We start from the raw sequence: 14,625 nt of genomic DNA on the forward strand, positions 1-14,625 counted from the left end.
TCAGACTCCAGGAGTGTGACCCGGTTGCCGCCTCAGGGGACACACAGGGTCTCAATGTAAGGGCTCGGGTTGGGTCATCCTCTCCACCCTTCCCCTACTGCAGAAGCCAGCGGAAAGGCAGGGACCCAGGCGGCTCCTCCAGAGATCCTGGCCTACGGCTCCTCCCTGACACCCCTCCGCCTGGAAGCTTCGGGGAAGCTTTAGGGACTAGGTTGAGGGTGAGGAGAGTGAGACTCCTGACTTAAACTTTCCAGAAGACGTTTTAACCCTACTCTTCGGGCATGATTCTTGGTCCAGGTGGCTGGCTGGCCCTGTCAGAGTCCGGTGGGCATTTCAGGGTCCGACTTTGCCGGGAATGGAGGGATGGGGCTGGAGAAGGCGCGAGGGGAAAGGGGATGAGAAGAGGCAGAGCCCCCGGGGTTCGGTCTGGATCTCACTCTCCCTTCTGCAGCAGGACTGGACCCGGGAGGGCTTTCGGGTTATATCTCTCTAGCTCTCGTTGTGCAATTTCCCAGCCCAAGTCCCTCGCGGAAGCGTGGAAAGAAGGAGCAAGGCGGCAGTGCCCATCTGCCGTGCCCACATTAGGAAGAGGGGAGGGAAAGCGGGGGAAAGGTAGGGACGGGGAGGGAAGGGAAGAGCGACACAAAAGTGCTTGGAGATCCGCGCTCTCCATCGCTGCCGCGGAAAGCACTGGGTCTTTGGGAAAGGGGTCGGGGGGGGGGGGGGGAGTTCCGGGAGGGGAATGATCCTCACCTTCCAGTCGCATACCCACGGCCAGGCACTTCTGGAAGCGGCAGAAAGGGCAGCGTTTGCGCTGAGTCTTGTCGATCTGGCAGCTTTGGTTCTCGGTGCACGTGTAGTGTTTGCTGTTCTGCACCGTGCGCTTGAAGAAGCCCTGGAGGGGGACGGGGAGGTGGGGAGGGTGACCTCCGGATCTTGGGGAGGGGGCTCCGGCCCAGGGGTGCGGGGGAGCCCAAAGCCCGGGTTCCAAGGCTCCCACGCCCCCGCACCTCTCCGCAGCAATAAGGGGTGTCTGCCCTTGGTCCACAACCCACCGCCCCTCTAGCTCTCGTCCCTCCACTACCGCTTCTCCCGTGGCCTTTTCTCAGACTTTTGGTGTGAACAAGGGGGTGGAGGGCGGAGGGAGGGGGGAAGGGGATCCAGGGGCGGCGTAGGTCGGGGTTAGGAGGGTTTGGTAATGGAGGGGTGGTGGGCAGAGGGGTCAGGATCGATTATTTTTCTTTTGGTAAAATGCAGTCATTAGGGAGCCCGGGTGAAGTGGAGGGAGGCAACTGAATCCAAATCAGGAGAAATGCTTAAATCTGGGGCCCAAGATCGGAACAGCGGCTGGTAGTCGGGGAGGGAGGGCGGTGTCTCCAAAGACTGAACTCGGGGATGGAGAAATAATAATAATGATAATAATCATAATTATGGTATTTGTTAAGCGCTTGCAATGTGCCACGCACTCTTCTAAGCGCTGGTGTAGATACAGGGTAATCGGGTTGTCCCACGTGGGGCTCACAGTCTTAATCCCCTTTTAAAGATGAGGTGAGGCACAGAGAAGTTAAGTGGCTTGCCTAAGGTCACACAGCAGACAAGTGGCGGAGTCAGAATTAGAACCCACGTCCTCTGACTCCCAAGCCCGTGTTCTTTCCACTAAGCCAGGCTGCTGGTCTCGGGACCCGCGGGGCGAGGTGGGGAAGGTGGTGTTTTCTAAACGCTCCAGCCTCTGGACCGGACCGGGCCGGGGTGGGGAGGGCATGGAATTTCCCAGCCCCATCCATCCCTAATCCCCGCCGGCTCCGGGACGGCCGGCGGCGAGCGGGGTGGGACGAATTCAAACCCAAACGAAATCGTAGCCTCGGTCAACGGGACCTGGACGGAGCCCCCCGCACTGGTCCCCGCCATCCCCCGAGGGGTCCGGGTCACCCCCACTGAGCCCCTCCCACCCTCCGGCCCGGCGGGCTCGGCCCCCAAAAGAAAAGAGCGCAAGTGATGGTGCACGGAGGGGCCGAACGGTCCCGGGTCCGGGAGCCGCGGGATGAGTGTGGGACTGGGGGGTATTATTCATTCATTCGATCGTATTTATTGAGCGCTTACTATGTGCAGAGCACTGTACTAAGCGCTTGGGATGTACAATTCGTCAACAGAGACAATCCCTGCCCAATGACGGGCTCACAGTTTAAACGAGGGTTTAACGCCCCATCACCCGGACCTCCTGAGTCCCTGGATGTCCAGACCACCGCCCCCCCGCGGACCCCTCCTCTCCCCCCGCCGCCCCTCACCTTGCAGCTCTCGCAGGTGAGCAGCCCATAGTGGTATCCGGACACCTTGTCCCCGCACACCGGGCACAGCTCGTCCAGGTCCTCGTCGTACGAATAATCCATCCCCTCGGCGGCCGCCTGCCGGGGAGAGGGGACGGGCGGGGGGCGGGGGGCGGGAGGGGAGGGGGAGACGGGACATCGGCAAGGCCAGGGCAGGGAGGGGGACACAGTCACCAGGGGGTCCGAGTGAGGGGCGCTCCCAGTCTTCCATAGACAAGTCGCCCGTAGGACCAGCCCGCAAGGTCCAGCATCCCCCAGGGGACGGACAGAAGCCCCCCACCCCATCCTCCATCACCCCCACCCAGCCCCGGCCCGGCCCAGACTGTCCACTCCGGCCCGGTCCCGAGTTGGGGGAGACCCCTCTCCCCCCCGAGCCGGGGAGGGGGGCGACCCAATACCTGGCTGGCTCCAGTTCGGCCCTACCCGCCCCGAATCCCCCGGTTTGTCCCCTTAGAGCCGCCCCTTCCCAAACGGGCCGGGAGCCTGTCCCGGGAAAAGACCCCCTCCCCACCCCCGACCCCTCTCCCCGAGGCCCGAAGCTGCACCTGCCGCGAAAGAGCCTGGGGGTCGCCGTATTTCGGGGGAGCCGAAGGCCGTGGCAGCAGCCCGCCCCGATCCCGGGGGAGGTGGGTGCGGGGGAGGACGGTGGTGTTAAAGGGAACGGCCGCAGGGGTGACCCGGTCCCGTCCGGTTCGGTCCGATCCGAATTCGTTTCGAAATCGATTCAAACGCCAGGCCGTTCGACGTGGAGCCGCCGAGGTAGCGGGGGTAGGAGCCGAAGGAAATGGAAACGAAATAAAGAAATCTGCCCAGCTCAGCCCTGGGGCTCCCGACCCTCCTCCCTCCCCGGGGTGAGGGGGGGCTTTGGGGAGAGAGAAAAACTGAGAGAGAAACAGAGAGAGAGAGAGAGAGAGAGAGAGAGAGAGACTGCGCCTCCCCCGGGAAACCGGGGACAGAGATAGAGACTTCGGAGGTGGAGACAGAGAGAGACACCCAGAATCAGGGATAGGTAGAGACAGGGATGCACAAGCAATCCACAGAACGATGGACACAGAGGCAGAGACACGGAGAGGCAGAGAGAGACAGAGAGACCTACAGACAGACAGGCAGAGAGCATCGAAATGGAGGCAGAGAGTCATATGCACAGGGAGATGATGTGGAGACACATACAGGGCGGCACAGAGACACAGATCCGGTGAGAGACATCCAGGCGGAGAGGGGGAAAGAGACCGGCAGAGATACGGGCAGAAACAGGGAAGGAGACTCTAACTAAAGGACTCCTCCTGGAGACTCCAGGGCCGGGCCTCCCTCCCCTCTCTGCCTCCCCCTTTTCCTCCCTCCCTCCCCCCTCCCCATCTCATCAGCCTCCGGCCGCCCCTCCCCTTCCCCACCCTCCCCTCTCGGGGTCCTGGGGGTGAGGGAGAATTCCTCTGCTCCAGGACCATCCCATTACCCCCGCCCGGTGGGTTTCCGAGGCCTTAGCCGAGGCCGGGACCCAGGAATCCCGGCTCTTTCTCTAGCCCAGCGCCAGGACCTGCTGCGCCACGGCCGTTCCACCCGCGATCTCGAGCAAAGGGCAGAAATCCCTTTCGAAGGCGCCCGGGGGCAGCGGATAATCCGCACTACCCGGGAATTCCGCAATAGGGTCATATCCGCGACAACGCGGATTCTTTTCGCTTATTCGTTCAATCGTATATACTGAGCGCTTCCTGTGTGCAGAGCACTGTACTAAGCGCTTGGGAAAGTATGATATAGCAATAAGGAGAGACAATCCCTGCCCACAACGAGCTCCAAGTCTGGGGGTGGAGGGGATTGTTCTCTCCTCTCCCCACTCCCACAGGCCTCCTCGGATAAACCCTTTCGGAACCGAATCCACTCTCTCCCTTGGACTGGTCACCGTCATTTGGGAGGGGCAGAGGGGAGATCCTGCAGAAACAACTCCCCCCTCACCCCAACTCACCCACCCACACATGCCAGCCCGCGGATCGGAGGCCGGGGATTAAGGATGGGGTCCATCCAGGCTGAGACAGAGAAGTAGTCTTGCATAGTGGATAGAGCACGGGCCTGGGAGTCAGAAGGTCATGGGTTCTAATCCGGCCTCTGCCTCTTGTCTGCTGTGTGACTTTGGGCAAGTCCCCTCACTCGAGAAGCAGCGTGGCTTAGTGGAAAGAGCACGGGTTTGGGAGTCAGAGGACGTGGGTTCTAATCCAAGCTCCGCCACTTCTCTGCTGTGTTACCTTGTGCAAGCCACTTAACTTCTCTTTGCCTTGATTACCTCATCTGTAAAATGGGGATTAAGACTGCGAGCCCCGTGTGGGACAGAGACTGTCCAACCTGCTGACCTTCTATCTACTCCGTGCTTGGAACAGTGCTTGGCACATAGTAAGCGCTTAACAAATACCAACATTATTTATTATTATTATTATTATTCTCAGTGTCTCAGTTACCTCGTCTGTAAAATGGAGATTGAGATTGGGAGCCCCACGTGGGACAGGGACTGTGCCCAACCCCACTTCCTTGTATCCACCCCAGCGCTTAGTACATTCCCTGACACCTAGTAAGCGCTTAACAAATACCACAATTATTATTATTATTAAATCCAGTTCTCCCGGCTGCGGAGACGCCGTTGGCTTCCTGGGGTGTTCTCAGCAGGGGCGACCCCTCCCTGTGTGAGCGGCAGAGCCCCCCGGGTCCTCCCCGGCCCTCACCACCCTGCTCAGCTCGCTTAGGCCTCGTCCGCAGGCATGTGAGACATTAGGACATGTCAGGTCCTCGAGCTCCGGCCTGGCCGTTGTCGGGTTTCGCGGTGTAGCCGGGAGCGGGATAATGGGAGAGTCGAGATTTCCAGGGACGGAGGAAGAGAAATGTGCCGAGAAACGAGGTCCTAAACAACCGGGAATGGGGGGGGGGGGGGGGGGGGGACGGACCTACTACTCTGTCGTTTTCTCTCTCTCTCCCCCCGCCCCCCTGTCTCTTTTATCCTCTTTTCTCCTCTCTCCCCTCTCTCACCATCCACCCTGTCTCTTAGGGTTCCCAGAAGATCGGTTTTTATTGAGGGGAGAAACTTGGTTAGAAAGGACGTACACGAGTATTTACCACTCGCTCAGAATGGCACTTCTAGGTAAGCTGGGACGGGCGAGTGACTATTTGCAAAGCTGATTTAGGGATCGGGGACGTTTTGGCAGCGGGGGGAAGTTTTGCCTTGGACTGGTCACCGTCATTTGGGAGGGGGAGAGGGGAGATCTTGCAGAAACAACTCCCCCCTCGTCCCAAAACCCCCACCCACACATGCCCACCCTCGGATCGGAGGCCGGGGACTAACTAAGGACGGGGTCCATCCAGGCTTCTTTTGTTAAGCGCTTACTATGTGCCGAGCACTGTTCTAAACAGTGAGAAGCAGCGTGGCTCAGTGGAAAGAGCACGGGCTTTGGAGTCAGAGATCATGGGTTCGAATCCTGGCTCTGCCACTTGGCAGCTGTGTGACTGTGGGCAAGTCACTTCACTTCTCTGTGCCTCAGTTACCTCATCTGTAAAATGGGGATTAAGACAGTGAGCCCCACGTGGGACAACCTGCTTCCCCTGTTTCCACCCCAGCGCTTAGAACGGTGCTCTGCACATAGTAAGCGCTTAACAAATACCAACATCATTATTATTATTATTATTAAACGCTGGGGTAGATGCAAGTAATCAGGTTATCCCACGTGGGACTCACAGTCTTAATTCCCATTTTACAGGAGAGGTAACTGAGGCACAGAAAAGTTGTGACTTGCCCAAAATCGCAGCTAATCAGCGGCGGAGGTGGAATGAGAACTCACGACCTCTGACTCCCAGGTCCGGGCTTTTGCCGTTAAACCACGTTTGGATTGTCTGTTTTGGGGGTCCATCAGCAACGATTGTCCCTTGGGTGCCCTCTCCCTCGGGACGACCTCAACTACCTTCGTGGGCACCGAGGCTGCCGGGGGAGAAAGGGATGAAGACCTGGGGAAGAGGGAGGAGGGGGTGTCTGAGTCGGATAATGCTAGGGGAGGGAAGAGATGGAATCCCACTAGAAACGTCTAGGTTGTGAGCCGGTTGTTGGGCAGGGATGGTCTCTATCTGTTGCCGAATTGTACTTTCTAAAAGCTTAGTACAGTGCTCTGCACACAGTAAGCGCTCAATAAATACCACTGAATAAAGGAATGAAACATTTTATCCCAAATGGCTCGCGACGGGTCAGGAAAAACCCTGGAGCCAGGGGTCCGGTCCAGACGGCCTCTCCCCTTCATTCATTTATTCAATCGTATTTATTGAGCGCTTACTGTGTGCAGAGCACTATTCTAAGCGCTTGGAAAAGACAATAGAGCAATGAAGAGAGATACACCCTGCCCACAACGAGCTCACAGTCTAGAAGGGTCCCTCCCGCCAATTCCGACCTCATTCAGAGCCCGGGTCGAGGTCGGGGTCAGGCAGGTCCAGAACGAACCGATTTTCTTTGGTTTTCCGAGTCGGTTCGTCTCGGCCCCTTCCTACCTACCTGTCCCCATCCGCGACACCCGCTCTCCGCTCCCGTGATCAGACCCGCGTCTTTCCCCAACAAAGCGTCGCATCCCGCTTGCAGATCAGGGGCCTTGGGTTTGGGGAGGGGAGGCCGCTCCTGATTTAAGTGGGTGGATTCTTCCCCCGGACCCTGGCTTTCCGCGGTTTCTTCAATATCTTGACGACAAAGTAACCCTAACCCCTTCACCCCGAGCCGGCGAGCGTGGCACTATCTCACAACCTCCGCAGCCCCAAAACAGCCTCCCACATCCCCCGCCGCCGTCCCTCACAACCCTTCCACTTCGATCTTTACTTTGCCCTTGGATTTGCTCCCTTTTTTAACCCGCCTTCACTCAGCCCCACGGCACTTATGTACTTATGTATGTACATATCCGAATACGCATATAAGCTTGACTGTAAGCTCTTTTGGGGCAGGGATATTGTCTACCAGTTGTTATATTGTACTTTCCCAAGTGCTTAGTACAATGCTGTGCACATAGTAAGCAATCAATAAATATGATTGATTGATTCACAGCCCTCCTGCTAAAAACAGCCCCCATAATCCCTCACCGTCTTCCACTGCCTCCAAAGAGCCCCCCGCAAGTCTCCCCTCCCTCATGCCCTCACAGCCGTCCACTGCCCCCAAACAGCCCTCGGCCCCTCAGTCTCTCACTGCCCCAGATCAGTCCCTAACAGCTTTCCCCTCCCACAGCCCCTTCACGGTCTCCTACTGTCTCCTCTCCCACAGTCCCTCACAGCCTCCCACTGTTCCAAAACAGCCCCCAACTGCTCTCCCCTCTCTCAGCCCCTCACAGCCTCCCACTGCCCCAGAATAGTCGCCCATAACATCCCCAGCCCGAAACAGCCCCAACGGCCCCTCACAGACTCTCAAAACCCAAACCAGCTCCCCTAATCCCGCCACCCTGAAACAACCCCTACAGCCTCCACAACTCCCCTCCCCCAGTCCCTCACAGCCCCTACAGCTCTATCCAGACCCACAGAGAAAGGGAAACCAGGAGCAGCTGTGCGTCGATGCTCCATCCATTCTCCCAACGGAAAGGCCAAGGTCTTGAGACCTGACCTGCCCCAGTTCCAGGCCTCCAGCGATGGACCCACCCCCTAACCCCTGACCATCCCGCGTCTCTCCTCCTTCCTCAGCCCGAGTCTTAGAGGGGTGGGAGGAGGGTCTCTTCTATTTGCCTAAACTCCCGGAGCGGGAGAAACCAGGACCGTTCTCGATCCTCCTCACCCCTCTACCCCTGAAAGGAAGTTCCTCCGTTCATCTCACCCGAATTTTTCCTGCTGCAACCTCAGCCCCGCCCCTCCAGTCTGTCCTTCACCAAACGGCCAGCGCCCTCCCTCTGCCTCCAGGGTGGACGGGGTTAGGCACTGCAGGTGGGGGTAGAGCAGGGAGGGGGAGACACCTACCCTCTGGCCAAAGAATAGGACCTACCCAAGAAATGGCATGGGGTAGGGGGGCACTGTCTCCTCCCCGCTCTGGTTTCCAATAACATAAGCCGCCGCCACCCCCTTCTTTCCTGAGAGGAAGACCACTAGGCTGTCCAGTCCAGCTCCCCCACCTACACTGTCCAGCCGGCCCCCTCTCCCTCTCCCCAGGGCCCCTGTTCACCTCTTGGGGACCCCACATACTGGACTCTGGGAGACAGGGGGTATGTAGCGCGGGGCTGGGGCTGGGGACAAAGGATTGCAATTGGGATAGAGAGGCAAGAGACTCCATTCTTGTGAAGTAAGGGGAAGACTGCCTGCTCCTTCTAAAAGCCCCCCTCCTCCAAAATAAAATCTCTTTATCCACAGAACGGTGACTCTCTGGGCAGGGAGGGTGCAGATGTCAGAAATGGATGGGCCGGGCAGAGAGGCCCTGGGGGCTGATGGCAGTCTCCCAGGCCCGCCTCCACCCCATCCCCAAATATGAACTCGACCTCCAGGTGACACCACGGGATCAAAGAGAGGCAGGCTTCAGGAGAGACAGTCCACTGAGGAGTGGGCTGCGATTGCTGAGCCTCTTCCCCACAGTCTTAATTTCCATGACTGCTCCCCACTCTCTCTTAATCCCTAGCTCTACCTTAGGCTTCCTCCAACTCTTCCACTAGGCCTTCTGGCTTCTTCCCTCCCAGCTCTGCTGCCTCTCCAGCCTCAGAGTAGCAGACCTGGGGCCTCCAGCCCACATGGACCTACAGAGCCTAAAACTCCCTCTACTTCCCAAATTTCCTTATCCACAGAAAGGCCATCCCTTGCCAAGCCCAGTCCTTGCCCAGGCCCAGCCCCAGCCCCAACTCCAGACACAAGGTCAGCCATAGCCACAGCTCCAAGCCTCTGCTTTATACACATTCACTCTCAAACCATCGCGCACTCAGTCATACACATATATGTGCTCAAGCACACGGTTATATCTAGGCAAACATACAGACTGATTATATAAATGTATTTTTATGGATCTGTGTGTATATATATATATATAAATATGCCCAGATGTTCACAGTGACACACACCCATCAGGCACACACTCCGATGAACGCACACCCATTTACAATGCCTCAAGCTTTACGGTGCCTGAAACCTAGCCCCACACCTCTGAGGGGAGACAGGGAGTCAATCCTGACCTAGGAGTCCTCATATCTCACAGGTTTTCCCCAACCCCTGCCTCCCAGAGAGAAGTTAGAAGGCGAGGAGGAGGAGGAGGAGAAAGGGAATAAAGAGGAGGAAGAGGAGAAGAAAAAGAGAACGGAAGGAAGAGGAGAAGGAGGGAGAGGGACAGGCGGGAGATGAGGCCCCAACTTTTTGTTTCCACCAGGGAGTCCAGGCAGCGGCCTGGGCCGATTACTCACTTGGTCCGAACGGGCTCTGGCGCAGAGAGCAGGGCTGCCGGATACGTTATCAGTCCCAGGATGAGCCAGACTCCAGGATATTAATTGGGGAGCGACTGATCTGCTCAACCACCCACCCGGGGAAGGCCGGGCCTGGGGCGTGGAGGTGCGCTCCGCTGCGGTGCCCAGTGATCCCAGAGCTGGTGCCTGGGCTGGAGCTGACCCGTCCTGCTTCCTCCGGCTCTGAGCCTGGAGGTGGGGAGAGGGGCGGGGGAGGCGCGGGACGCTGGGTCCACATTAGTTGCCTCATTGGCTTCTGGGTACACGTGACCTGTGCTCATTTTTTCTATTTTTTTAATCCCTTTTCTTCAAAAAAATAACAGTGGGTGAAACGCCACTCATCCCCGCTCCCCCAGCAATAGACAACATCAAGGAGGGAGATCGGGGGGCCTATGCCATAAATTAAGCTCAAGGCGAAGGGGCTGGAGGAGGAAGAGAAAGGCAAAAGTCATGTGGGGGGGGGCGGCAGTGGATGAGGGGGACGGAAGCAGAGCAAACTCCACCAGGGAGGAGAGGTGCAGCTCATTAGTGGTTTGGGGAGGGCCGGGAGGATGAGGTGATTTACGGAATCCCTCCTCCAGGTTTCAGGGGTCCCTGGCCAGAGGGAAAACAAGGGCCTCATGGATGTGGACTTTCTCCATTGGTTCAGGCCAAGGAATGGTTGGTTTTCAGCAAGGAACCATAGTGCCGTAAGAGGCAGGGGGAGAGACAAGTTGACCCTCTGTGGAGATCCACCCCTTTCTCCCTCCAAGTAGCGTAGGCCACTCTGGCCACTAGCCTTTTTCTTGGTAAAGGTTTTATATAGTGGATGTCCCTTAGAGGCCGGGCCAGAGACCCATCTCCCCTTTCTGCAGCCAAGGAAATTGAGGCCTACTGTAACAGGATCAGAGACTCCCCTAAGCATGGGTTTAAAGAAAAGGGCAGTGATGAGAGACCTTTGCAGGGATCACCCCTTGGGATCCCATAATGGGATTCAGGACAGTGAATGGTTCCACCCCCTCCAGCTCAAGGGAACATGAAAACAGTCTACAGGGCGAGTCCATGGTCATAGTAGCTGCTCAGGTCACTGTCCTGTATCATTGATTAGAGTGCCGAAGTAAAGATTTGGACAGAGTGGGTGAGCACGGGGAGGAGGCAAGTAGCAGGGAGGAGAGTTTTTGAGAGAAGTTTTCCACAGATTTCTGCTGGTGAACTCAATGGGAAGCATCATTGTAATAATATAATAACCCTGCCCGCCAGTGCATGCCAGAGGGACATGAAGTAAAGGGAACATAAATTGCACATGAAAATTAAATGGGCACCAAAAGTAAAGAGGAAGGCAGAAAAAGTTTCATCATAGTGGCTGGTAACCCGTTGTTCTTGGTCAGTGCCCAAAATCATGAAGGCTTCACCCCAGGAGCCCCCTCTACCTCATATAACTGCAATTTTGCCCGGCAAGTGGAGCAGATCTGCATCCTGTGGGCAAGGAATGTGCCTGCTTATTATTACATTGTTCTCTCCAAGCTCTTAGTACAGTGCTCTGCAGACAGTAAACACGCAGTAAATATGACTGAGTGCTCTTATTTGCTTTATTACCTGGGAAGTAAGGTTGGGAGCTCAGGATGGTGACACCTGTTTGTGGAGAAGGAAACGTGGGGGAGGATAGGATGAATTGGGAGGAATTGGCCTGGAAGATAGAAGAAGGGGAGCCAAAGGTGTGAGCAAAATTTCCTTTCCCTTTAAATTCACATCAAGGCAGAGTTCCCCTTACTTTGACTATCCCAGCAAAGACCCCAGATTTCCCCAGTTTACCCTCAGTGCAGAGTTCCTTTACTCTTTGTTTCAGAGCAGGGACCTGGGAGTCAGAGGACCTGGGTTCTAATCCCAGCTTTGCCATGTGTCTGCTGTGTGACTTTGGTCAATTTACTTTACTCCTCAAGCCTCAGTTACCTCATCTATAAAATGGGAATTAAATCCTCCTCCCTCCTATGTAGACTGTGAGCCTCATGTCGGACGGGGGCTGTGTCTGGACTGATTAACTTGTATCTTCCCTAGCACTTAGAACAGTGCTGCTTAATAATTACCCTAATTATTATTACTTTCATCATTCATTTGCTCATTCCCTGTTCTGACAGAAGGCGGCAGCGGAGCGGGACTCTTGAGCCCAGGGAAGAGACTCACATCTGGGTGAACTGGACAGAGGTGGGCCCACAGCCTGAAAGCAGAAGTAGGGCTTTGCTAAGACCCTTTCAGGACAAGGAGTCTCTGATTTTCTATTTGGAGGAATCGATGCCTCTGAGGAGCCACAGGGAGGTGCTGAAGCAGGGTATGGAAGAAGTGAGGTTAGGGAACAGAGGATTCAGATTTAAATGACGGATCAGCGTGGTCAGGCCCTGCAGCATATTGACTGTTAGCTAGGGCCAAAAAAAACCCCAGGTCCTCCCGTACCAACCGATTTTAAGCTGTGATTGTCTGTCCCTGGCCATTCTGCTGCTTTATCTCCCCCTGGGATGGTCAGTAGGCTAGGGAGCCGGTGCTGGACAAGGTCTTGAGGGCTAGAGGCCATAGGGAAGGGTGTCTCTCCTCCCCACCAAGAGCCTGAATTATAGCCTCTCTCTGTTGGGCACACGCAGCCCAAGCTTCTCAGGTCACTCTGTGGGTCAACCTGGGTGGTTGGTCACTACTGAGGGGCTGTTTGTTTAGTCCTAAAACAACATTAAAGGTCATGGCACTACCCGGGCCTAGTGGTCCATATCAGTGAGAGCCCCAGCATGTGCTAGGATGTGTAAGCAGTGTCACTGGGGATGATCCATGGATCTTCTCCTCCCCCTCTTTCTCAAAGACCCAACCCCATCTCTCCCCTCCAACCCAGCCAGTCTGTGTCTCTATTCTCCCCTTGCACATCTTTGTGCGATTGGCTGGGACCTCAAGAGGTTATCTAGTCCATTCTCCTGCCTTCAAGTAGCCCCCTCACCCCATCCCTGACTACAGGTAAGGTTCATTAACCCCAGCAAAAGCAATTCTCCAGACTCTGGGAACCCAAGTTTCCTCGTGGTTCAGAAGTTGTCCCTCAGTATTTATCCTAACTCCCTCTGACTGCACCTGAAGCCTATGGCCAAGCCAGAGCCTGGGGTCCCCAGAGATGGGGGGCTGGGAGGAGAGGGAGAGAGTGTCTGGGGGTCCATCTTCCTGGACCCTTTCTCCTTCAGGGCTTGTGAACCCAGCCCAAGTCCAAACCCTGTTTTCTAGCTCCTCTGCCCAAGCAACCAGAAAGCTCTCCCCACTCCTCCCTTCCTTCAGTCTCTGAACCCTGATCTACTGGAGGAGCCCATCTTCTCCTGCAGGAGTCAGGAGATCGGCCTTCCTGCACCCCTCTGGCAGAGTCCCGGAGTGTCCCGGAGGTGACTCTGACAGTTTGTGGAGACGGATGGCTGGCCTGACAAGGGCCCTGAGCGATGGCTGTGGCCGTGTTTGGTTTGGGACGAGCTGCTTTAGTGGAAGGGGTGTGGAGAGGGGGTGGTGTCCTTGTGGGAGATGAGACGGTCAGTAGGGTCAGCCTCGGGGGGTAGGGGCCCTGTGAGAATGGAGAAGCAGCAAGGCATTAGTGGATAGAGCATGGGCCTGGGAGTCAGAGGATAATGGGTTCTAATTCCAGCTCTGCCACTTGTCTGCTGTGTGATGGTGGGCAAGTCACTTCACTTCTCTGGGCCTCAGTAACCTCATCTGTAAAATGGGGCTTAAGATTTTGAGCCCCCTACTTGTATCCACCCCAGCTCTTAATATGGTGCCTGGCACATAGGAAGCCCTTAACAAATACCACAGTTATTATTATTAAGGGGAACAGACAGAGACAGGACCCTCCAGACCCTCAGGAGGGCGACCCACCCTTGCCCCTTGGGTGCACATGCTGGGGAAGCCTGAATGGGCCTATAAAGGTCATTTTGTCTCCCCTTCTGCCTCTGGGCAAGACGGTCCCCATCCCTCCGGGCCCAAGAGCAGACACAGGTTTCTGCCCAACCTTCCTCTGCCACCTTCGCCTTTCTCTCCCTCCCTCAGCCCCTTCTCCAGCAGCCCTTGCCCTGTCTCCCAGTGGTGAGCGCTCACGGCCCTGTCCCTCCTCAGGCAGTGCTCTGAGGACGGCCTGGAGGTGTTGCTCTGGTCTCGCTTGGCCTTCTCTTCCTCAGAGGGAGGAATTCCAGCTCCTTTACCTCTCCCTCCATCCTCTCCCGGCTTTCATCCCACCTCCCGGTTCCACGGCTCCCTGAAGCCGAGCAACTGAGGCCAAGCAGGGCCTGGAATTGGGAGAGGGCCAGCCCCATCCTGGAGTCCCGAGGTTGGGGGCGGGGGGGGCTACAGGCCGCACCCACACCCCGAACTTCCTCCCCTAGCTTCCTTCTCCCTGCCCCTCCGCCCCCCGTTAATTTTGGAAACAAAAGATCCAGGATCTCTTAAGTGGGGAATTTCCCAAAAAGCTCATGGGCCCATCCGGCTCCTGTTTCCTGAAGGCATGAGCAGGAGCAACAAATGGACGGGGATTGGGGGGGGGGGGGAAGAGGAGCGAGGGAGACAGGGGCAGAGAGATAGAGAGAGACAGAGACAAAGAGAGGCAAGACAGACCAGCAAAGAAGGACAGGCAGAGGAGAGAAATAGGGACAAGAGCAGGGCAGAGAGGGGGGAATGGTAGAGAAGCAGCATGGCTTGGTGGAAAGAGCATGGGTCTGGGAGTCAGAGGATGTGGGTTCTAATCCTGGCTCTGCCACTTGTCTGCTGTGTGACCTTGGGTAGGCCACTTAACTTCTCTGTGCCTCATTGAATTCAATCGTATTTATTGAGAGCTTACTGTGTGCAGAGCACTGTACTAAGCACTTGAAAAGTGCGATTCAGCAATAGAGACAAGAGAGAGGGTCTGTAAAATGGGGATT

General features: G+C 56.4%; 1 protein-coding gene across 5 annotated transcripts in view; it reads right to left on the minus strand.

Moving 5' to 3' along the window:
* NR5A1 (nuclear receptor subfamily 5 group A member 1) overlaps positions 1–9,918 on the minus strand; it is a 44,053-nt gene extending 34,135 nt beyond the window's left edge. For 2 of the 5 annotated variants that reach the window (XM_039911799.1, XM_029063956.2), the window contains exons 1-3: positions 9,686–9,918; positions 2,286–2,402; positions 754–895 (exon numbers count right to left, since the gene is read on the minus strand). In XM_039911799.1, coding sequence (XP_039767733.1) covers positions 754–895; positions 2,286–2,387 — 244 coding nt within the window. In that variant the 5' untranslated portion in view covers positions 2,388–2,402; positions 9,686–9,918. Of the gene's footprint in view, positions 1–753; positions 896–2,285; positions 2,403–2,869; positions 2,885–6,837; positions 7,202–9,685 lie in introns of those variants that run through there. The other 3 variants (XM_029063957.2, XM_029063959.2, XM_029063958.2) reach the window with 3 other exon arrangements.
* Positions 9,919–14,625: the final 4,707 nt, after the last annotated feature.

The sequence above is a fragment of the Ornithorhynchus anatinus genome, chromosome 4 (assembly GCF_004115215.2).
Source record: "Ornithorhynchus anatinus isolate Pmale09 chromosome 4, mOrnAna1.pri.v4, whole genome shotgun sequence".
Lineage (NCBI taxonomy): Eukaryota > Metazoa > Chordata > Mammalia > Monotremata > Ornithorhynchidae > Ornithorhynchus > Ornithorhynchus anatinus.